Consider the following 25,740-nt stretch of genomic DNA (forward strand, 5'->3'; position numbering starts at 1 on the left):
TAGGATGTTAAAGCATGATGATGAGATGGCGTTGACTTGTTTGGACATCGAGAGGGAGGAGTCCAGGATGAAGCCCAGGTTGCGTGCGTGGTCCGCTGGTCTGGGTGCGCTGCCCAGGGCCGGTGGCCACCAAGAGTCGTCCCAAGCAGAGGGGGATGATCCTAGGATGAGGACTTTCGTCTTGTCTGAATTCAATTTTAAACGGCTGTTCTTCATCCACTCGGCTACGTCTTTCATCCCTTCGTGTAGGTTGGTTTTGGCGGTGTTAGGGTCTTTGGTGAGGGAGAGGATCAGCTGGGTGTCGTCAGCGTAGGAAATGATGTTGAGGTTGTGTTGGCGTGCGATGGATGCGAGGGGGCTCATGTAGACGTTGAAGAGGGTGGGGCTGAGTGATGAACCTTGTGGTACGCCGCAGATGACTTCGGTGGCCTCTGATCTGAAAGGGGGGAGGCGGACCCTCTGGGTTCTTCCTGCGAGGAACGAGATGATCCAGTCTAATGCTTTTTCTTGTATTCCGATGTTGCTGAGGCGTTGTATAAGGGTGCTATGACAGACTGTCTCGAATGCTGCAGAGAGGTCCAGAAGGATGAGGGCAGCAGTTTCTCCATTGTCAAGTAGTGTTCGAATGTCGTCTGTGGCTGCGATGAGGGCGGTCTCGGTGCTGTGTTTGGCTCGGAAGCCGGACTGTGAAGGGTCGAGGGAGCCGTTGGACTCGAGGAAGGCGGCGAGTTGATTGTTGACGGTTTTCTCAATGACTTTGGCAGGGAACGGGAGGAGCGAAATGGGGCAGTAGTTCTTAAGTTCGGTGGGGTCAGCTGTGGGTTTCTTCAGGAGGGCGCTGAGTTCGGCATGTTTCCAGCTTTTCCGGGAAGGTAGCGGTGTTGAGGGAGCAGTTGATGATATCTCGGAGATGGGGTGCGATGATGGAGTTGGCTTTGTTGAAGATGTGGTGGGGGCATGGGTCGGTTGGCGATCCGGAGTGGATGGAGTTCATCAGGCGGATGGTGTCTTCAGTGTTGATTGGGTTCCAGGCGCAAAGGGTGGCGGTGGGGGGCTTCAGTTCGGAGGAAAGGGGGGTGGGTTGATCGCCAAAGCTGTTATGTATGTCAGTGATTTTGCTGTGGAAGAACGAGGCTAGAGAGTCGCAGAGGTCTTGAGAGGGAGTGATGTCGTTGGTGCCGGCGCTGGGATTGGTAAATTCTTTGACGATGTTGAAAAGTTCCTTGCTGTTCTTGGTGGATCTGATCAGCTGATGGTGTTTGCGGGTGGCGTTCTTGAGGGCGGTCATGCTGTCAGTGGTTAGGTTTTTTCGCCAGGCCTTCTCGAGGGTGCGGCAGTTCTTTTTGGATTTCTTAAGGTCGTCATTGAACCAGGGGGCTTTTTTGCTACCTGGCTTGTTTTGAAGGTTTTTCAAGGGTGCTAAATCGTCAGCGCTGTGGGTGATCCATTGTGTGAGGTGGATGGCTGCTTGGTTTGGGTCCGATGATTTGGTGGGAGGGTTTTGGTATAGCGATGTGGTGAACTGGTCGGTGGTAATTTTGTTCCAGTCTCTACGGGGCATTTGTTGTGGGTGGTGGTGGGTCGTAGTCTTTCGGTAGTTGAAGTGGACGCAGCTGTGGTCCGTCCAATGGAGTTCTGTGACGTGATTGAAGGAGACGAGCTTGCTGGAGGAGAAGATTGGGTCGAGTGTGTGTCCGGCGTGGTGGGTGGGGGTGTTTACCAGTTGTTTGAGTCCGAGATTGGCGAGGCTGTCCAGAAGGGTGGTGGTGTTGTTGTCATTGTTTTTCTCCAGGTGGAAGTTGAGGTCTCCTAATAGAATGTATTCTTCGGAGGGAAGGGCGTGTGGGCTGATGAAGTCTGTGATGTCTTCGTTGAATTGTGTGCGTGGTCCTGGTGGTCTATAGATGAGGGTGCCTCTGAGTGTGGTCTTAGGGTCGATGTGAATTTGGAAGTGAAGGTGTTCGGCGGTTGCGAGGTTGTGGTCGGAGCTGGTCGTGATGTGGATGGTGTTCTTATGTACGATGGCGATGCCTCCTCCTGTTCGGTTGATGCGGTCCTTTCGGATGATCTTGTAGCCGTCCGGGATGGCTATGGCGATGTCGGGTGCTGATGAGGCGTTCATCCATGTTTCTGTAAGAAAGGCGATGTCCGGAGATGTGGTGTCTAGTAGGTTCCAAAGTTCGGTGGCGTGTTTGTGGACCGAGCGGGTGTTTAGCAGGATGCACTTCAGGTGGTTAGTGTCGGAGCTCTGTTTGGCGTTTGTGTGTTTAGTGTGGGTCCTGATGCAGTCGAACTTGCAGGAGTGGCAGGTGAAGGGTCCATGGGTGTGTCCTGGGGTGGCTTGGTGGCAGTCTGGGAGGCGTCCTGTGTTGAGTGCGGAGAGGGTTGCGGCATCGTACGTTATGCGGGTGGAGTGGATTTTGTGGGGATCAGGGGGTCTGGCGCTGGGCGCGGTCCAGGCGCGGACGGGCGTTGACGGGCTTACCTTAGGCGCACCTTCCGCGCGCATAGGGCGCGTTCGCAGCGCGTTAACGCTGCGCGTATGTTGTTCTGACATAAGTGGCTAGTGAAGGGGGGCGGAGAGAGGGAGGAGCAGCTGGGAGGAGGGAGCGGGGTGGAGAGACGGGCTGGGAGGCACAACAACAAAATGGCAGCAGAAACAAAAGCGAAACCGGACGAGATAGGGGCAATCTGGCAATAGTATGAATATGGGCAGTGGCACCGGCACAATCAGGCACAAAATACCGATACAAGCAATGCGAGCAAATATGGGCAGGTACAATTAATTATATAAGCAATGCAAGCAAATATGGGCAGGCACAATTAATTATATAAGCAATGCGAGCACAATCAGGCACAATTAATTCTGGAAGCGATGTGCAGTATAGCGCTACGATACCGAGGTCACCAGGGAGCGTGGGGAGCGACCGCTTCTGCACAAGTCAGGACGGTCACAGCGCTTGGTCAGACGAGTCAATCCTTAGCTATCAGTGGGAGGGAGGAGCAGCTGGGAGGCGGGAGCGGGGTGGAGAGACGGGCTGGGAGGCACAACAACAAAATGGCAGCAGAAACAAAAGCGAAACCGGACGAGATAGGGGCAATCTGGCAATAGTATGAATATGGGCAGTGGCACCGGCACAATCAGGCACAAAATACCGATACAAGCAATGCGAGCAAATATGGGCAGGCACAATTAATTATATAAGCAATGCGAGCAAATATGGGCAGGCACAATTAATTATATAAGCAATGCGAGCACAATCAGGCACAATTAATTCTGGAAGCGATGTGCAGTATAGCGCTACGATACCGAGTTCACCAGGGAGCGTGGGGAGCGACCGCTTCTGCACAAGTCAGGACGGTCACCGGGATGCGACTACACTAGAGCACTTTACGCTGGGACTCGTAGGTTTCCGCTCGCGGGACCAACAGCTCATGCCGTCCAGGTGTGGCAGGCGGCCAACAGACACCTTAAGTGGGAGGGAAGGCTCACACTTGCCAACCCGTTGTGGAGCTCGGAGAAGTTGGGAAGTTTATGGAAGTCTAAAGGCTTTGATAAATGGGATCTAATAGGGATCACGCATATTAGAGATGTCTGGGTGGAAGCACAGTTCATACATTTAATTCCCTTAGGCAACAATACCAACTTCAGGACTGTGAGTATTTCTGTTATCTTCAGATCCGACATGCACTACTCACACACATTCCCAGGGGCACGACTATCCCCGACGCATCCCCTCTCGAAGACCAGGTGCTGGATGGGCATCTTCCAGAGAAAGCCATCTCTCTTATTTTTAAGAAACTTATAAATAACATGGGCGATCCGCTGGTGCTTATAAGACTGCACTGGAATGAGGATGGGTTGGAACTGGATGATGAGGACTGGCAGGAGGCGGTATCCTCCCCGCGGGTGGTGGCGATTCAGATGAGGCTCAGGTTGTTTCAACTAAAGATTTAACACAGGTCATATGTCACGGTCCATGTCTGGTCCGTATGGGCCGCTCTCAGGGTGGGGAATGCAGGAGGGGCTGTGTGGAACTGGGGACGTTCTCACATATATTGTGGCACTGCACTGGTGTGCAGACGTATTGGGGGAAGATCCAGGATATGCTGCGAGATGTCCTGGGGTAGAGATTCGGCCTGAAGCCCGAAGCTGTATTTTGAACATCTGGGAACGCACGGATCTGAATGCATATAAAAAGCAATGGGCAACATTGGCGTTCATGATAGCTAAGCGTAATATTGCCCAGCTGTGGGGAGCCAGCCAGGCGCCCGGATCGAGAAGTGGGTGGAAGATTTAGAATGGTGCATGTTTAGGGAAAGGTCAGTTTATGTTGCTAGGGGGTGTCCTGAGAAGTGGGGCAAGGTCTGGGAGGCTTGGAATCATACCGGGGAGATGTTTGTGCACCTCCGATACGTCTAGAGGAAGTGGGTGTGCATGTGTCCCCTTGATCCATCTCTTGTCTCACGTATATATTATTTTGAATGTATGGAATGTCAATATGTAATCTGTAAGAACTGCTAATGTCGCCTGATGAGTTTTCCTTTTGTTGGATTTTTGTTTAATAAAAAGGATTTTTTTTAAAAAAAGAATGGACTTCGACACTGTAGGGGTACAGGGCTCATGCACCTGTACCCTCGTCACTGGTATAGTGCACCCAGCTAGAGAGGTGACTGATCTATGCCAGGGCAGTGGTTTGTTGGCATGGCACAGAAAGATGTGGGCCATGTTGACTCTTGACTTTCTTCTGCACCAAGAAACGCAGCCTGCAAAGGCAGTGTGTGAGGGTCATGGTACAGGACCTCTATGGGTGGCACGATAAGTGCTGAAGCCCTTAGAGGCCTTCTCTGGTCACAGTGCCATGGGTACCTGTGGTACCATTTACCAGGGGCTGACCTGTGGCCAGAGATGCTAATTGGGTTTAGCTTCAATGCAGTTTTAGGGAAAGAACATAGGCCCTGGGTATCTGATTAGCAGGAGCCCAGGGCACACTCAGTCAAGTACATCAGCAATTCCAGTAAAAAGTGGGGGCAACCATGCAGAAAGAGGGCACTTTCTCACAGCCTCTGGGCGCAAAGATGACATCTTCTACCACGGTCGGCAAGCCAAATGTGTTCAATTGCTGCCACTCAATCTGCATGCATGGAGATGTAGGTTCTAGACACTTGGATGACAGACCCTTCCCTGTTGCTGAGACAGGTGATTCCCCCCAAATTGGTAGCCTGATCAGGGACAAATGCTCAGGTGCTCTGGGTACCAAACCCTTCTGGCTTGGTCTGAACAAATTAAGATAATCTGCTCTAGGTTTGTATTAATCCTCCCAAGAACTAAGTGCCACAAGAGCAGGGAATTCACAAGTACCAAAGGTACACTCCAATCCCTGTCTGCCAACTATCAAAAAGGTACTGAAAATCCTCTTGTTCCAAAGCCACTTTGATTGACAATAGAAAACTGTCTACTCTGCTATTTAGATGTTAATTGTTTTAATGTATCAGTATCTGTACCTTGTGTCTGCTCTTTTCTAACACACTCTATCCCAGAGTCATGTTTGTACTATGAAAAACTGCATAAATAAACAGTTTTAAGAATTGCTCTATTAAAAAAGATAATTAGGACATAGTGTGCAGGTTCACAGAGACAATAGAACCAGGCAATTTACAAGCGAGTGAAAAAACAAATGCAGCCCAAGGCTCAATAGAGTAATGAAGAAATTAATAAAATAGAGAAAGGCCTAAAATATGTCAAGATATTATGCGATAGTGTCCCCTGATGCTGATTAGCTAGGTTACTCACAGTAGCCATCTAACAGTCCATATAAAACTGTCTGTTACCTGAGAAACTAAAAGAGCCCGACATGTTATTTTGTATCCATAAATTCAAATCTCAAAACATCTAAATAAATCGGAAGCAAACTACAGGAACTGCCTTTCCTTCTTACAGCTCCAGGCATCAAATGGTAGGGGCATTGTTCAATTCAGTGAGGTATTTTAAGTGAATCATGGATGGTTCCCAGAATAGATTTAAAATGCCATGTAATAAAGATGCATGGCTAAACATATAAACATATGCAAAGAAATGGGTAACGTTCTGCGTTATCTAAATACACGTTAAATAAGAACCTACCTGAAATTGGGTCATACAATCTTAGCAACAGTGATATCAGCGTTGACTTGCCCGAGCCACTTGGGCCAACCATAGCCATGACTGAGCCTGCTGGAATGGAAAGATCCAACCCTTGGAAAATAGGGGTTTCTGGACGGATTGGGTATGCAAAGTGGACATTTTGGAAGTCGAGAGCACCTCTGAAAGCTTCTGGACGCAGAACAACCCCTTCTGTAAGAGATAATAAATTAATGAAATACCAAAAATGCCTACTTACAGGTACTGATAATACTTTAGTATACTGTTTCAGTGATAAAAATCAGACGTAAAGGAGTTGGGAGAGCTCCAGTAAATATATTTTGCTAAAGCATGGTCTACGATAAAAACAAATGTGCTTAAGACATAGTGGAAATTAGAGAAAGGCTGTTATTTCAGATGATGAGGGTACCTTTTTAAGGCACAGTTGGAAATCATTTAATCATTCGGAAATATTATGTCAACTGGAGGAGCAATATCATGCTATAATTAACACAAATATAACATTGTTATCATACTGTAACAGGATTAAACTCAAATTCCAGCTAGACAATACTATTTGGTAAGAATTCAAAAAAGCTAAATCGGTTGGAATTCACCTCTATTATGGTCTACTGGTTTAGGGGAAGTGGCCATGTGAGACGTGGCACACTGCAGATGAAGAGAGAGGCAAGTGATCCAATATCTCTCTGCCTGTAGAGCTGTAGGATCTGACGAAATATTCAAATAAAAAGAATAGAAGCAAAGAAATGAAAGAGAAACTATAAAAGCAGAAAATTGAAAACTAAATGACTGGCCAACCAGCCCTGACAATGCAGCACTCATTTTCAGGAGGATATACGCATATGATCAGAAAGTGCCATCATTCACAGTGCAAGAGAGCTGATGACTGATGTGTGCTGAACTATTATCCCATGCAGAACACAGTCACAAAAGGAAGCAGATTGTAAATGGCAGACAGACCAATAGCAGAGCAGAGCTCACCCAAAGTCCCTCAATGTACCTGTATAGATATGATTTTATATACATGGATGAATGGATGATTTAATGATTTACTTTGTTACAAAATCCTTGCAGACATCTGGGAAGAAATTCTAGCAAAAATAATTACAGTGCAAATCTTCTCTTCCCCTACCATTTGTCGTAGGCAGTGCCCAACACCAACATCCTTCCCTACAAAGGTAATTTGTGACATTTCATTTAACAAAATACTTATCTGTAGACATTTAATACAGAGAAATAACAATCCACCCTTAACTACATACCTATTGATTTTAAAATGTTTCACAATCAATATGTCATGCCTACAGCGTTTATCATAACTTTTCATAACAAACAGATCAGATCTATGTCATCAGAAATATTTCTTCCTATGGAACCATTCAGACCTCTCCCTAACTGTCATCATTGGCATGTCACCATAGCCAACTCAGACCTACATTGGTGGTTATAAACCTTCCCACAAGGTAACCATCAGGTATACCATAATAAAATTGCATATATGTACAAAACACAGTTGTTAAATCAATATAATATCCATACTAATACATTTTTGTTCGGGGACGTCACCAACACCAAAACCCTAGCCTGCTAAGGTAATATGTGTGATTTCATGTAACAAAATACCTGCCACCAGGCTTTAGCACGTTGTTTTAACAATCTATCCTAAAAGCCTGAAGTCTTTGATACCTGCTTTTCTCAAAAAGTACAGCTGACTTTGTTATAATGTTTCTTTATAATATCAAAAACCTATGAAATCTGGGGAAGCGAGGCCAAGTCGTCGACCAGCATGGCCGCACAGTGTTGAAGCTCCGGCCACCGATGCTCACACGCAGCGCTTAATGGCGTGCTGAGCCCACCACATTCGCCCAGAGTGTATCCAATTGTCGACTGAAGCGGTGGAGCACATACCAGGCGCCAGAGATCGCGGAGAGTGCCCCTTTTCACCGCCGGACGGGCGTCACGGCCTACCTACACAGGACGCAAGCTCAGCGAGGCCGCGGAGGGGACCCGCGGCCGCCCATTGAACCCCCGCGGCCCTGCCTTGGCGAGGAGTCCCCTTTGTGCCCACCGTTCAAGGACCTCTCGTCTTGGAAGCTGCTGCGCTCGCTGCCTGTGGTCACCAGGTGAGTGGGGGTGTGGGGGCTGGGAGTCGGGCCGTCCCGGCCGATCCCGGACTGTCCCACTCCTTCGCCGGACAGGACACGGTAGTGCGTGTAGGTTTCCTGGATTGCTCTCCCCTCCTCCCCCCGGGCTATCTTCCTTGTGGGACGCCGGCGCGCCTTGGATACCGGATGCTGGACAGTGCCTATGTGCCTCATCTGTAGTAGCTGTGAGCGGCGGAGGTGATGGGCTGCGGGGACCCTAGACAACGGAGATTAACTTTCGATAAACCGGCGGCCTCGGCTGCTTCTCGCACTCGCTGGACCGCGACAGAGCTTCGGCCAGGCGGGGGAGGGGATGTTGGCCATTTTAGCGGAACTCGGCCTCGATGATCAGCTAGACATCCTCACCTCCCGGCTGGATAGGATGGGGGAACATATTGGTGGCCACCACACTCGGCTTGGAGAGGCCAAGCAATGCCTATCTGACCAGGAGGACCGGCATCGGGACATGACGCGCAGACTGGAGCACACAGAACACCTACTGAAATCTGTCGCCATCAAAAATGAAGATTTGGAGGCCCGGTCACGCAGGAACAACGTTCGTATTGAGGGGCTGGCGGAGACCACCAACATGGGCCGTCCGGAACTCTTTCTTGAGGGCCTCCTAAAAGAACTGTTTGGCACCAAACACTTCTCTGCCACTTTTGTTGTGGAGAGGGCACATCGATCCCTGTGTCCTCGCCCACCGCCTGGCCACCCTCCACGTCCCATTGTGGCGCGATTGCTTAACTATCTGGACAGGGATACAATCCTTCGCCTGGCAGGGAGGCCTCTAAGATGCACTATCAGGGGTCAGTTCTCCCCTTCTACCCAGATCATACCCTGGTGGTTCAAAAGGCTTGCCGAAAGTTTGTAGAGGCGAAACGTCAACTCCGCACGCTCGATCTGAAATATACCATGCTCTACCCTGCATGGCTCAGGGTGATGGTGGGCGGTAAGCCTCGTTTCTTTGACAATGCCCCTGACGTCCTGGCCTTCTGCAAGCAACGTGTGGGAGGGGCCCACCGCAGTCCTGCCCGTTCCTCATGGCACTCTTCCCCGGACAATCACTTGGCCCCCAGCGCTGAACTTTTCACTTCAGACTGAGCCTTAATTTCCTTTTATTGTGAGATTGTTGATCACTTCTATGTTGCTGGCTCTGATGGTTCTTCCTTGTATTGGACACTTTGTTCTCGTTCAGCCATGTTATTCCGACACACTTTGCCCTGTTGCTCTATTTTGTTTTAATACACCACTAGCATTCTGGTCAGAGTACTGTGCCTCACCTGTGGACAACTATAATTATGATTGGTTATTGGTGGACTCACTGGTTAGCTCACTTTTTGAGACCCCAGTATAAGGGCTGTCTGTTGCGGCCTTTTTTGTGACTTCTGCTTCATTGCTATGTTTCATCGATGACTCCGAATAAGTTCTTATGGGGGTTTGTTGTTGTTTTTATGTTATAGGATTTTATAGGGAGGGATCCGATTCTAGGGGCCCGAGGGCTCAGGTGTGGGTGTTCGGGGCGGCTGGTTTTGTTGAGATTTTTTTGTCCTTTTATTTATGATTTTTTTTTTCTTTTGTTGCATTGATATCCGGATTCCTTACCTTATCTGCCTTTGTGAGGCTATTCAGTCATTAAAACTTTATTTGAGTTATTACAACCATAAAAGTATACACTATACATTTATAAAACTTTATAAAAACACGAAATGAAAAATTTATAAAATTGCGATTCAGTCTTTTCCCGGAGGATAACCCCGACAACATTGTTTCTAACAGTATCCTCCTGAGATGTTAAAAGCACATGAGAAAACATATCTGACTAGGCCTTCCAAACACAATACATACATTAAAGTACAATCTCGATAACATACGCCTATACCTCTGTATTCTGGAGAAACCCCCTAACTCGAATCATGTATTTCCCCAAAGCGCAGGCTATATCCAGGTTTCCCATCCCCACCAGGAGCTCTGCAGCTTGCTTCCTATTCGTAATCCTGTAATTTTTGAATAACGGGCCTAAGATCTCCTTTCGTATATCCAGGGTCCTCCTACAGTCTAATAAAACATGAGTAATGTCACAGGTGGAACCTAACGTACATGTGCAATTGCCATTACTATTAATCATGAGGTTTTTAACCCTGGTATTTACATAACAGGGATTTACACCCATTCTCAGTTTTAAAACCTCTCTTCTTAGTTGCTGATTCGGCAGCCTATCCAAGTACGGGTAGGGATGATCTTCTGAAATCCATACTTGGATCATATGGGACACTGATATTTTTTGCCGAAGGTACTCGTGATCACATGTACGTGACACATCCGCTCCCAATGACCGTAGTTCTTATTTGCCTATATTGGTGTGTCCTAACTGGACATCTAGTTCTATTCCTAACTTCCCATAAGCTTCCTTTAATGAGAGGCTGGCTTCTTTAGCCCAAGATAACTCACTGGAGGCAATTTCCTCTCTACACCACTGAGATATTTTTCTGGGCGCTTCCCCTGTCTCCAGATGCTGCCAAAACCGTATTAGTGCCATCCTGGTTGTAATTGCCCAGGAAGTGACTCCCATCTCCAATCTTGCTGCCTGTACCATAGCTGATTTAGGTAACGAGAATAAGCTTTTCAGGATCATACCCTCCTCTTTATCCCAACCTTTTTTCCCACTGAGGACGAGAACCTCTGATCCATATAGGAATTGCGCGGGGACCATTGCCAGGTAGGCCTTTATAACCGGCCCGTCTGACAAGTCTCCGTAAAAGCTATTAAACCTTTTTAAGCCCTTTATAGAAGCTGTTGCCCTAATTTTTAAAGCTTCCAGATGGGTGGTCCAATTCAGGTTACTCGTGAACCATACTCCCAAATATCTGTATTCCGATACCCTCTTAAGAAGTTCCGTACCCAAATACCAAGGGAACCGGGTCTTACTTTTGCCGAAGCATAGGATTTTGGTCTTTTCCATATTTACTACCAATTTTTTATTTAGGCAGTATTTATGGAACATATCTAGTTTCCTCTGCAGGCCTATCTCCGTCTGGTCCATGATCACCAGATCGTCTGCATAAAGCAGACAAGATATATGGTTACCCCCTAACTTTGGGCTCGCCCCTCTAACCTCTTTTAGATTCCGAGGTAGGTCCGCTATAAACAGAGAAAAAAGCAACGGGGCTAATACGCACCCCTGCCTTAGGCCATTTCCAATCTGGATCCTACCAGATAATCCACCCTCCTCATCCAGGACTACCTGGGCCCAGTTGTCTGTATGCAAGGCCTGGATAAGGGCTAACAGGTCTGCATGTAATTTAAAGCCTTTCAAGGTAGACCATAGTTGCTCCCTGCTTACAAGATCAAATGCCGCGCGGAAGTCCACAAAGCAGCCAAAACAGGTTACCCCTTTGCTCTATAGACTTCTGCGCTACCGCCCGGAGGGCAAAGCAATGATCCACAGTTGAATGACCTTCTTTAAAACCCCCCTGTTCAGGAGGTACTATACCATTGTCTTCAGCCCAATCTTTTAGCAACCCCAAAATAATTTTAGAGAAAACTTTTTTCCCCAATGTCCAAGAGATTTATCAGGCAATAGTTTTTGGGGGAGTTTACATCACCTTTTTTGTGTATGGGTCTAATGATGGCCGCTTTCCAGCTATCTGGTATTTTCCTGTTTTTAGTATACTTAAGAACGTCTTTGCAAACAAATCCGCCCACCAATCTATATTTGTTTTTATAATAATGGCGGGTAGATTGTCTGGGCCAGCAGCTCGTGTTAAGTTTAAGGTGGCTATCACGATTTTAATGTGACCTAGGGAGAACTGCTCCGTTACTTCTTCCCTCACTCCTGGCCAACTAGATGGTTGTATTGCCTCCCTCCTTGGCCAATTGCCGTAGATCTCCTCGAGGTAAATTACCCACTTATCCTCTGGAACAGAACATTGCATGGACCCTGCTGTTTTCCCTGTACATTCCTGTATCAATTTCCAGAAGCCTTTGACATTTTTTTCTTCAATTGCCACTAATAGGCTCTTCCAGCAATTTTCTTTAAAAGATCTTTTTTGTCTCTAATTGATGCCTTATATTTTATCCTTTGTTTCTTAAGGGTTTGATGTTCTAATTCATTGTAACTACGCCTGAGTCTTCTTTCACTCTTTCTAATAGCGGCCTTTGCTTAGCGGCAATCTGCATCAAACCATGGGTTATTAGTAGCATGTAATGGGAGTTTCGTTGTCAAACTGTGCTTCCCCCGTTTAATGTTTATTCTGAGGCATTCTACAAGTTGTCTTATCATATCCTCATACCAGGGTATCGCTTCCCCCTTTACTAGGTTTTCTAAGTCAGCTACTATCTGAAAGTCCTTCAGTTTGTTTAGATGTTCTTCACTTATCCGAGTTGTAAGTCACTTCGGATATTCAACCTCAACGTTCAACACATTCTGTCTTGGCGGAGCCTTATTTACCAACATTTCTAACAATAATGGGAAATGATCGCTGCCCTCTACTTGAAGAATTTCGAAATGTTGAATTGAGTGGAAGCACCAGGCCTGAATAAAAACATAGTCAATTGGGCACAGTTGCTGTCCTATTTTAAATGTCCGCTTAGCGGGCCGATCTCCTTCTTTCCTACCACTCACACAAACCAGACCCATAGCCCCCCTGATTTGATAGCTCGGTGCTGATGAACATTGCAGGCTCTATGTTATACGCTTTTAGTATATCACTATTCCAGGCATCCGTTTTTAGGGGATTCAATCTATGATTAAAATCCCCCAAAATTAAAATCACATCTCCTGGGTAGAGTTCTTGTAAGTTCTCTAAACCCTTTTTTAAACGATCCAACTCTGCTTTATACTCATGTTTTTCACCTTTCTGTATGTACACGTTGATGATACAAAAACCTTCACCCCTAGTGTTGTTATTTAGGATCGAAACTCTGCTCTCTAGTGCCCAGATACATGTTAAGTCGAGATGGAGGATGTCTCTCACTATCCTTGTGGAGACAAGCGTCATCTGACCACCTGACGCCCTACCCATTTTATTCTTTCTTGCAGGTTTTATGTGACTGGTAAAACCTTCCGTAACGGGGGATTCGTCGCACAGCCATGGCTCCTGTAGGCACAAGATATCGGTCTTTCCGAGGAGATTTCTGAAAATCTCTTGAGGCCATATTCTTTTGTAGCCATTAATATTCCAAGACAAGATACGCAGGCTGTGCGACGACCCAATTTCCTAATCGATGTTACTTAAATTCCCCTCCTCCTCCTGGTCTAAGTAAGCCAGCTCTCTATATCTGTTCCCATCCAAGACATCTTCCTCCCCCCCACCCCAATTGTAATTGCCAGGCCTTCCTTGTTACTCCATCCAGATGAGATCATTTTTATTTGCCGTTCTCCCAGCCCTGCATGGTTTCTATGAAATTTGTGCCCTTGATTAACCATTTTCCGGTCCTCTCTCTTTACTAATCAAATTCCTTCTCTTAACATCTCGGCTTCCGCTTTTTCCAATGCGACTTTTATCAAAGCTGAGTGGAGGAGGACCTTTGTTATTTCCTCACCTTTAGCATTAACCAAAAACCCCACTTCTTTTAAATCCTCAGTACCGACATATTTTAAGCTGGGGCATTTAGCAAACGAGAATAGTAATTGCGAGCGGTTTAGGGGTTTTAATTTCTTACCACTTTTCCCCCCATTTCCCTGACCCATTGGTTCTAGGTATAGCCAGGTGTCCACAATCCTGGGTGCCTGTAAAGACTTATGGCTTTCCTCTGGGCTTTTATTCCTTCTCTTCGAGTTACTTTCTAATCTATCACCCTTCATTCAATTATTCACCGGGTAAAAGTTACTGGGCCCTGCCTCAGTGGATGTTTCTATTTCCCATATAGGTTCTAAACCCTCTTTCCTCCCCCTTGGCATCCTCTTAGCTGCCCTTGCGTTCTTGGCCACACATTTACCTTGGACCCAACATGATTTTTCCTGGGGACCAGGGGCGCTTGCCCCAGTATCTACTGGGGTTACATTATCCATTTCTACTCTCCCTGCCTTGTCCCTGGGCCTTAGGTCATAGGGTGCCTGTTTCCTGTTCACCTGTTCTGCAACCGGTCTTACCCGTTGGACCTTTTTCCCTATTCCCCTCTTCAGGCAACGCCTACTTTCACCATATCTCCTTATGATCATGGGACAGCGGGAAATATATACATCGGGCTCCTCCTCATTTGGTGTATTTGTCCTTGTTGTCTCTCCCACCTCGTTAGCTTCGTTCTCTACAGATCTTACAAGGGAAGGCATTTGGACTTTAATCTGCAACAGTTCCCCAATTATGTTATTAAACTGCTTACTATGGGTTTTTAGAATTTCGTTATTTACCACTGAAACCTCTAGGATTCCTTGTAAAGTTTTCTGGAGCATCAACATAACCTCAAGCACTGATGACCTCGAGGTACCCGTCACCTCTAAACTATTCATGGGTAGGCCTGATATCACAGTATTGGCCATATTTAAGTTTTCCAGACTGTCTTTTTCATTCGTCTTCGGCAGCTTCTCTCTCCGGGTGTAAATCACTCTGATTTTCATTTTCATTTTCTTTCTCTCCCCCCCCCCCCTCTACCTCTGAGTCTTGGCTTAATACTGATTGAAAAAGCCGTGGGGAGGAAGACAGCTGAGGTACTATCGGGATATTAGCAGTGTCAAAATTTGTCAGGTTCAGGGAGTCTGCGTCTGATATCACGATCTCAGTCAATTTTGGGGACTCCACCGCTTTTAATTGCCTTTCTGGTGTCTCCTTTTCTTTAAAATGCTTACCAAAGAAGTCTTTAATAGATTTTGAGACTGTGGAGCCACCCTTTCCACCTGCAGACTTAGCGGACATCGGCCCCTTTTGTTTAATTGTACTTGAGGATGCTGTTGACACCAGTACCGATGTTATATTTCTGGTAGATGTCGTCGCATTTTCCAAGTCAGCGGGAAGATCTATTATGTCCTCTACTCCTTCGCTTGTTTTTCCTGGGAGTTTGGAGTTTTTAGATGCTTTCCGACGTTTATTCTTTCCTAATGCCATGTCTTTAAGCTCTCCCTCTCCGCTTACTTGCTTCCAAGGGAGCAGGGACTTTCCAGGCTGTTTTCCTTCGCTTTTCCTTTGCTTTCTAGGTGTACTACAGCCACCTCTGGAATTACTTTGCTAAAGACCCTCAACCATAAATGTTGTCTTTTTTTTTTTTGTTATCCACTTACCTCTGTCCTGTGGGCCCGCTTTCTGCCGCTCTCTATGCCTCCACCACCTTTTCTTCCTTTCCTCAGTCTTTACAGGTCCACAAGCATCCAGTCCTGTTCAGCTCCCGTGTATTTTGCAGGTTATTGGTCCAGGGGGCACTATCCTCCCCCTAACCTGCTAGTGGCGACACCCGGCAGCTTCCAGCAACCTCCGACCACCAGATGGCGCCCAAGATGCCTAGAGACTACTGTCTCTCCCGTGGCGTCTCCTTTGCTCCTTGTCAACGGGGGACAGTGAGGGCAGTGAGGACGACACTCGGTCTAAGTCCAAGGCAGCCACGCCGTGTGACGTCCTGTGCAGCGCTGTACTGCGCCGCCGACTCCGCCGAAATCAGGGCGGAACAGCAAACAAACGAAAAAACAGTGAGGCAGAGCTCCAAGAGGCGTCCGTGTAACGATGCGCCGCTGACACCGCCGACACCGCCGAAGCTGTCCCGGAACCGGAAACCGGGAATCGATGACGGCGACAATGAAAGCGGGAGGTGGGAGGGAACAGAAAGGCGAGCCTCGGCACAGAGGTCAGAGTCAGAGGCTATTGATGTATATATCAACAACAGGAGAGTGAGGATAAACAAGCGGTCACTCCTATATCCCCAATAATGAAATGCAAAAGACAACTAAAGAGTGACTTATCGGTGCTGTGGTCAAAGTAATAAAGTCCAAGACACCAAAGAAGACAACCTCGCAACAATTGTAACGAGGCAGTTTTTGTACAGGAAATGGAGAAAAAGAAGGGAAACACATACAGAAAGAATATAAACAATAACTCATATTTAGTTAAGAAAAAGAACCCTCACTCACCCTAGTGGTGACATGCTTCATCATAGGGTTTCCACTGGAGGAACCGAATATCCCTCCAGTGTGCTTCAACGCCTGATTTACAGCGGAGCGGGTTATTGTGAAAAAAAGTTTGTTTCTTTTTATAGGTATGTGTTCTGTGCAAGTGATAGTGAAAATTAAAAAATATCAGTTGTACCAAAAACAACTTTATTTGATGGTCCGCTGATATTATTAAAAACAGTGTGTTAGATATTAGTAGTGGTAATATTCTTGACCACTTATATCCGTTAAGAATTAGGTCGACATGTTTCAGCTGTCTGGGAGTATTGATGCAGCTTTCTTCAGGACCATGAAAGTGAATATCCCTGGCGGTCCACGCTCTCTAAGGCATGTCCAACCAGTGGATATATAAAGTGTGAAAAAAATTTATTTGTAAAAAAATGTTTATTTATACTACCGGAATTTTTCGGTTTCTGCACCCTGGTATTTCCAGGGGCAAAGAATCTGTAATTAGAAAGCACAACATTAATGCATTTCAAAATCTTACTGATAGTTACATTCAATCTATCTTCTCATGCATATATCCCATTCATTTCCAGCATTTGAAGTCACTCTCCAGTGTGCTGCTATTTGCAAAACCAAAATTTGGGGTGAATAAGAGGAAGGACTCAGGATTATTATTTCCCAGTCTTCATATATGCTGTTTTATTTGGTTTTTCTTTAATTAGTAAAACGTGTTCATAAAATTTTTATGATAGTTTAATCTCGTCAAAACAAATCGCCCTAAGTAATATATTCTCAATACACCCGGCTAAGACGAGTTTCAAAAGGCAGTGTGTTGGAAGCGCAATCGTGCAAACAGATTAATTAATTGACCCAGTTCACTAACAAACATTAAAAATGAGTCCTTGTGGATCCCACGCTTATAACGTGAGCCAAGAAATCACGTGGAATTTGTTAAAAATATACATAAATGCATATAACGGAAAAACTATGCTATTGATGTATAGGCTGTGTTCACATCGCATGGGTTTCTTGAGGATATGGAGGTGACCCCATCTATGAAGGTTAATCTGCTTACGTGGAATGTCAGGGGGCTTAATAACCTAAGGAAATACTAATTGGTTTTAGCATATTTGAAACGGCATGAGGTCAAAATAGCCTTTCTGCAGGAGACCCATCTCCCTCCTCAAGGTTCCCCTCCCTTTGCTTCTTCCTTGGGGTCCAATAGGTTCTTTTCCAGTTGCAGCACGTATTTCCGTGGGGTCTGCACGTTAATTCACAGCTCCCTTCCCTTTACACTTCTTGACAAAGCTGAAGATTCCCAGGGGCGTTATTTATTAACCTGGGTCAAGCAGTCCTTCTCTTAAATGTCTATGCCCCGAAAACGGATGACCCAGACTTTTTCGATGACTTACATGCCCCTGCTGATCCGGTACGATTATGATGTCCTCTTTCTGGGGGGAGAGGGGGGAGGGGGAATCTCAATCTATGGCTCAATAACGCTCTTGATTCCTCAAAATCCACAGGTGACCCGTAAGGTCCACTCCTTTGCGTTATTTAACAACCTGATTCGCTCCTTGGATTTACCTGACAACATGACACCTGGCAGAGACATCATCCCTCGGCCCCTGGCTGCACGTTTTATTCTGCGCCTCACTGAACACACACATGTATTGAGTATATCTGCTCCGGTGGGGTGGGGTGTCGCTGGGTGAAGGGGGCAGATGTACAATCTCGCACTTTATCCGATCATTCCCCCCTCATTTTGCATCTGAACATCCCGCACTCAGCTGGATGGGAACGTAGGTGGTCCTTCCCAGCGTCGGCTCTACTAGACGAGGTGTCCCGCTCAGAAGTTCAGGAGGCCATTACGGAATACTTCCCCCTGAACACTGGTTCAGTGGCCCATTACTCCACTCTTTGGGACGCCTTCAAGGCGTTCATAAGGGGAGTTGTCATATCCAAACAGGCCGGGTGTTGCGAGCAATACGCGGTAGCCTCGCTAAAGTGGAAGCTGAGCTGGCCTTGCTGGATGAGTTATCCCCCGACCCACATTCCAGGCCAAGCCCAATGCACTCTTGTTGGACTTCAATGAGCATGCTGACAGGGAGGTGTCCCTGCTCGGCAAATATCAGCTGGCACGGCGCTACGCCGAAGATGAACGTCCCGGCAAGACGCTGACTCGTCTAGTGAGCCCCCAAAAGGGGCTGGGCATATCACATCCATTGAACGAGCGGACAGGACATCTGATTCGGACATTGTGGTGGAGCTGGTGGCTTACTATAGTTCCCTCTACTCCACCATACTTCCTGACACTTTCACACAGCACCTGTTCTATCTAGAGGAAGTGGCCATGATCTGGCTCGCCAAAGTCCAGACTGTTTTTTGGCACAACCCTTCACAGATGAGGAAATCTCACTGGTCATAGACAAACTCTCTGGTTCCAAAACGCCAGGCCTAGACGTTCTCACATGAGTGGTCTACAAGGCTTACAAAGACAGCCTGGCGCCTCAGCTCTTTGTGGTCTTTGCTGAGGCACTGGAGTCAGGCGTTCACCCCCAAACCATGCCCGAGGCAGCCATTTCCCTGCTGCTCAACACAGGAAAGGATCCTGCGCATTGTTCATCTTACCGTTCCATATCCCTCATTAACTTTGATAATAAAGTTCTTGCCAAAATGCTCTCATCACGTCTTTCCTTATTAATAGATCAAATTCTTTCCCAAGTACAGTCTGGCTTTATACCTCACCGCTCCACCGCCCTCAATCTTCGCACTGTATTCTCGGTCATCAATCATCTTGAACCCACCACACCAACTGCTGTTGCACAACTAGATGCGGAGAAGGTCTTTGATTCCCTCGAGTGGCCCTTCCTTATGGCAGAGCTCCATAAGCTTGTCCTTCCTTTCGACTTTATAGCCCTGATTGCTCTTTTATATTCTTCCCCTACGGCCCGCCTCCGGGTTCATGGCTCATTATTCCCTCCCATCCCCATTACGCGTGGCACGCGTCAGGGGTGTCCCTTGTCCCTGCTCCTATTTATTACAGCAATGGAACCCTTGGTCCGATAGTCTTCAAGAAAAACACTTGTTCCGCGGCTTACAATTTCCTGCTGGCCCGCTCCTAATGTCTCTGTATGAAGATGACGTTCTGATTTTCGTCCACCATTAAATTTTCAATAAAATCATTTTTTTAAAAACAAAAACTATTAAATCTGGCATAACTTTTACCAACGAGCTGATGAAGCCTTAACACCTTACCCAACACTGGCCTATTCAAGCACACATAAACTAGCAATCATGATGCATACAGTTAGAAAATTACAAATGCATTGTACAACCCCTCCCAAATGGGCCTAACAAGAATCACAATGAAACACATCAGGCTTTGTCAGAGTGGGAGGCCAACACTAAAAAGCTTGCCTTACTACAGTAATCTATGCAATTATATTTAAAATAAATATGTATTTATAGTCTATCACACAACATGATAACAACGAACTGTTAAATGCTAATTGGCTTCATCAAACGCTTTGCACAGACAGGACCAATGGCATTGGACAGAAAGTTTCCCAAAGCAACAATCAGAGCTAAAAGCTTGTCACCATTACCAACTCAGGTCTATAGTTTTTGGTGTAAACTTTTCCACAAAGCAACCATCAGAGGCACAGCCATAAAGTTAGAAAGGAATACAAATTTAGAGTTAGCTAAGCAAAATACTGTCTCTCCAAAGATGGCCTAAGAAAGACACTCACTGAGCAAACCTTCTATATCCATGGTTTGTCAAACTGGATAACCAACACCAAAACCATTGCTTACTATCGATAATCTGTGAAATTCACTGTAATAAAATACCTATCAGTAGGCTTTAATATAGGGTAATAAGAGTCAACACTTAAATGCCATCTGACTTTCCCATATGCCATTCACAATGATTATGTAAGACCTAGTGTCTTTATCATAAGATTTCGTAAACAAATAAGGTCTATAACCATGATCATTGGCTTGCCATCATAACCATCTCAGTTCTGTATCAAGTATAAGCTTTAGCACAAGCCAAAAACTGCAAAACAAGCAGTATTTTAGTGAAAGCACACAAATAAGACGCAATCAAATCCTGTACTCAAGGGAACCAACATAGGGATGAAACCTAAGCCCCTACTTCATTAGTACTCAGAAAGGCACCACAACCCAGCCGTGCTGGATCGGACTTCCTGGGACCCAGAGGGGGAAGCGGGTGGGCTGTGGCGACTCTGCGTGGCTCTCAAGGTGACTGCAACACGATCCGGGGACTCGGCATCGTGGTGGGTGCCCTGGTAATGGGTCCAGCCGCGCAGCCTGCTGCAGTGGTTGGGGGGGGGACCACGTCCACTGTGGCCCAGAGTGAACATTTTGGGGTGTTGTGCCCGGCTGGGCCCCTTGTTGCGGTGCCTTCAGGTAGGCCATGTGAACACTGAGTGGGGGCCCGAGGCTTTGGGCGGTGGCAGGGCCATGAGGCACACCTGAAAAACCTTAGCCATCCTGCGGGGGAGGGGGGTCATCAGACTGGTGGAACTGGGGGCGGCAGGCAGGACTGTGGACTAGTGGGAGTCCTGGAGGAAATTCTTCTACCATGCTGCATCTAAAACTTGCTGGTGGCTCCATCCCACACATAGAACGCTTCTTTTGGTCCAGGATGCCACAGCCACACTGAAGACTGCGGCGTTGGCAAGGCGATACCGGCATCACCATACACTGCCCCCGATATCTGACATCAGCACTGGCCACCTGGGGTCAGACTAGAACAGGACAGATGGGCCGGGACCCAAACGGATCATAATGCATCTGAATTCTCTGGTCACCAAAGCCGCCCGAGTGTCCCAATGGCCACTATTGAGTGCAACAAACCTCCTGTGACCATGGTCCAAGCTAAAATTAACAAATTTAAGGTACAATCAGCAAGACAGAAACAGACTAGTGGTGGGGAATTTCGAATTGATAGTGCTCAGGAAGCAGGAGACACAACAGTGATCCTACAGGCAATCCATGATTAGACAAGCATTGGCAAAGCCAATAGGTCTCGCCTTTTGGACCTTTTAAGTGTTTAGCCAGAGCTATAGGTTATGCCTATGTTTTTAAGTTATGTTGTAGAGCAATGTAGCTGCTGTGCAGCAGGTTGAAAGTTATAATAAAAAAGTGTTCAGCATTTTGGTTACCTTAAATATAACAAAAGAGACATTATGTACAGATGAACAACCCTATTAAACAAAGAACTATTATAAAAATGTCTTCTAGTATTTGTGTCCTTGCAATGCTGGCAACTTCTGCCTGCCTTTTCTAATGCTTGTTTATTATAGCTTTATTTTTGTTATTTGGGGGAGAAGTTTGGAAATAGTATCCAAATTACAACTAACCTTGGGCGTAGTTCGCATAGGAGCGCTACGCGTAGCTTCGCGAAGTTGACTTTGCACTACGTGAGCTAAGCGTACCTACGCGAACTGCGTAGTGCACTGTGCAAAATGCTGTTCACACTGATTGCACAGTGCCGGATGCTTGTCTGCACTGTGCAATCAGTGCAAACAGCATCTTGCACAGTGCAAGCAGTTGTTTTCTGCCGCTCGAGTAGATTTCTACTCGAGCGGCAGCTTTCTCAAAGCGGACTGTAGTTTCTCATTGCAAGCGGTCGCGAGCATACGCGAGCACTCACAATGAGAAACCTGACCTCCCCGCATTGAGAATCTCGCCAGGAGGTTTATTTGCCACGCTCGCGATCAGCAACTTGATCGAGGACGAGGAAAAAGTCTCGCCGGGATGTCATTTTGCTCGCTTGCAGTCGCCAACTTGACGTTGAGGACCGTGAGCAAGGAAAAAATGCCCGCTACGCGTGTTTGCACTGTGCTACGTGCAATTCGCGTAGTGCGAAGTAGCGCAAACTTCACAAACTACGCGAGCATAGCGTAGTACTTCGCCCAGGGTTAATTACAACACGAGCAGCGGACGGACACTGGGGGAGAATCAACAGATGCCAGATCCCGAGGGCAGACTGAGGTGATGGTGTGCTGATGTGGAGGTGAAGTAAAGATGATGCAGTGGGGCAATGCGTCACAGAATAGAGTGGAGTAAAGTGGCATAGAGGGAGCTGAGTGGAGTAGTATCGTAGAGTGGATTAGAGTTGAGTAGAGTGTTGTACAGTGGAGTGGTATAAAGTAGAGTGAGAAGAGTTTAATGGAGTAGAGCATCATAAAGTGGAATATCGTGGAGTGTCATAGAATAGAGTAGACTAGAGTGAAGTGGCGTAAAGTACAGTGGTGCATAATAGATTGGCGTAGAGTGCACTGGTTTCGAGTGAAGTGGTGTAGAGTCATTGGCATAGAGTGCAGTGCATTAAATAGAGAGTGCAGAGTAGATTGCAGTGCCACAGAGGGCGATGACAGAGTGGCGTGTCACAAAGTGGTATAGAGTGCAGTGGCATAGAGTAGATTATTTCAGAGTAGAGTGAAGTTTAGTGGAGCGGTGAAAGGTAGAGTGCTAAGGTGTAGAGTTGCGTACAGCGCAGTGATGAGGGGTGCAGTTGTGCAGAATAGATTAGAGTGTCACAAAGTGGAGTGATGCAGAGTAGAGTGGCATAGAGTGCAGTGTCAGAGTTGAATGCTGTTGAGGAAGGCAGCGTGTGTGAGTACCCAGTACAGAGAGGAGATTGAGTGTGAGGGAGTAATGAGAGAGGACAGTGGGAGTACAAGATGAGGGGGCAGTGGGAGGGAGAGATGAGAGGGGTAGTGGGGGAGAGATAAGAGGGTTGGAAATGCAAGATCGACTTTCCTGGCTGAACTGAGAAAGCATCACAAAAAAACCTACTAAGCACACTTAAAATGGTCCTAACTAGGAAAAGTGCTCAACGAGGTAAATGTCCACTGCAAGCATCTGCTATGGTCAGCTATGTCACAGTGCAAGAGCAAAACTAACCCAATGTTTCTTCTTTCGCAGGTAAGTGAAAGTACTGTTAAACTGGGTAACAGAGCCTGCAGTTGTTTAAATATTTTTGGAATAACAAATGTCCGGTATAGGTGCTTTAGAAAATACATTGCTGTAGTTAAGCACTCATACATGTCCGATAGCGTTGGGTACCTTTTTGAATCATTCATCAGATCACCTGGATTATCCTAGTGTGGTAATAAAGCCTTGGTAATTAAGATACACCACCATCAGTTGCAAGACTGCTGCCACGCTGGTGTTCTATATGGCCCCATAAATGCAACAGCTATACAAGTAAACACATTTGTGCACATTCTTACAGAACAAAATGGGCGCACAATCCATGAATCTTCACCATGAGATTTTAACGTTTTACTGCCCGGCAATCCTAAATCACTTTTGCTAATGAGGCTGTGTCGACAAATACCCAATTACAGAATATTTCTTCACTTTGCACTTTTTATTTCTTGAGTAAGATGAAGGGATAAGACAGGAAGGAAGAAAGAATGTACGGATACTGAGATCGAAGAGATGAGAGGCTGGTTGACTTTTAATGGCAAAAGGGAAGTACAAAATAACTTTCATTACAGATTATTTGGTTAATCAAATTAGGGTTTTGGGGCAGTCCATGAAAACCAGTTTGTGTTTTACGACAGTCCCAGTTAATATATTTTTTTAGTCTAATGCAATTAATTCGAGGGGAGGGGGGGGCGCTGCACAATACAGGAAGTTTGCAGCAAGAAGACTGCTACTGTTCAAGCAGAAGACAGCGTGAAGGTTAATCGGGCCTCTGCTTCAGTGACTAAACTCTGCTTTTTGAAAAGAAAACAAGCATTGACATAGGCAATAGGTCTCGCCTTTAGGACCTTATAAGTGTTTAGCCAGGCAGCACATTATCCAGTGTGCTATGGCATTAGGGATTGAAGAGCTATACAATTGTTGAACAATGTACCGTTTCTAAACAGTAACCATGTATAAATGGTCTGCTGTCCTCTTCTCGGAAGCAGTAAATTAACCCCAAATCCAACACTGATGATACAGATTTAAAAGGCATTTAAGATGGCATTCTGCAGTGAAATCATCAAATAAAGGGTTGCAAGTTACCCAGACTGTTTTCAACGCAAGAGCCATATTAATGGTACTGTACACTATACAAATACACACGACTAAGTCATAAAATACCTAGAGGTGTTGCTGAGTAAGTGCGTGTGGATCCTACATTTTCAAAAACCTCCTTTGATTGACCCTCAAGCCTATTTCTTTAAAAAAACGTTATTGAATAAAGCAAGGATACAATCTGTTGTCTTGAACTGTCGACTTTGAACCTCGGGAGCCAGTTTCAAGTTGTAGCGTGCTTTTACCGTGCCACACCAGGCCAGGTGGGTCTTGTTGCAGTTTTGGAAAGACAACTGTGTTATTACATGATCCAGGTTAGAGTGTAGGCCTCTGTTAAAATCCTGTGGCTAACAATGAATACATTTGTTCTGTAATGGAACTGGTTCTCGTCTAAAGTGGAGCGCTTGGAATACCTTCTAGTCGAGTACGCGCTATGTAAAACTCTAACAACAACAAAATTAGCCCAGTGTTATGTGTAACGGCGCAGGGTGGCTGCTCTCCACAGCTACAGGTTGGCATAGAACGTGCTAGCACATTAAAACTGAGTAAAACTGACATTGTGATCCTATTTGAACTTTTGAACTGTAGCTGGCACCGCCCGCACTTTGGGAGTTGTAGTATTTGGTTCTTCTCAACGGGGAGGCAGAATTATTTTGGGGAGGGGTTTCTCTCAGTCCTAACAATTGAATCCTTGGAAGCTTGCCAATTATACATTATTTTCACTATTACTGCAGGAAGATCGCTCCTTGCATGTGTTTCTGTTTCCCGATCTCAAGGGCTGTCATTGAAAAGTGAAGGTAAGAACACAAGGATTTTACACAGCAGCCTTAATTTGTCACCTTCCGGCACTAGTAAGTGGGCAAACTGTTTACCTCCCGGTGGGGTCACGGTGGTTAGCAACGGTGAGCAGCAGAAGTGACAAGATTGTTTACTCGCTGATTGTTCAGGCAGTCACGGAATCACTTGATAGGTCATAGCATGTACTATACAAAGGCGATGCGATGCCGTAGGAGTGACTGATTGTGCGCCAAGTATTCAGATAAATATCTGAGATCTTAAAATTGTGCCCTTCGTCTTTGCATGTAATGTGAAGATCTCAGACATTTCTCCGAATACTTAGTTATTCTTTGGCACTGATCTAGTGCATAATCAGTCACTCGTATGGCATTGCAGGGCGTTTGGGTAGTCTATGCTATGACATTTCAAGTGCAGTGCTGGCCAGCGTGATCACCAGAAACAGTAGTAATGAAAGAGAAAATAATGTAAGCAGAAAAATGTCTGAGCTCTTAAAATTGTGCCCTTCATCTTTGCATGCAAGGGTGAATGTTTATGTATTTTGTGATCAGCCGGTT

General features: G+C 46.2%; 1 protein-coding gene across 2 annotated transcripts in view; it reads right to left on the reverse strand.

Moving 5' to 3' along the window:
* ABCB10 (ATP binding cassette subfamily B member 10) overlaps nucleotides 1-25,740 on the reverse strand; it is an 878,274-nt gene that overhangs the window by 288,424 nt on the left and 564,110 nt on the right. For both annotated transcript variants that reach the window (XM_078648832.1, XM_078648833.1), the window contains exon 8: nucleotides 6,125-6,334. In XM_078648832.1, the coding sequence (XP_078504958.1) occupies nucleotides 6,125-6,334 (210 nt within the window). The remainder of the gene's footprint in view (nucleotides 1-6,124; nucleotides 6,335-25,740) is intronic.

This window comes from Lissotriton helveticus, chromosome 6 (assembly GCF_964261635.1).
Source record: "Lissotriton helveticus chromosome 6, aLisHel1.1, whole genome shotgun sequence".
Classification (NCBI taxonomy): domain Eukaryota; kingdom Metazoa; phylum Chordata; class Amphibia; order Caudata; family Salamandridae; genus Lissotriton; species Lissotriton helveticus.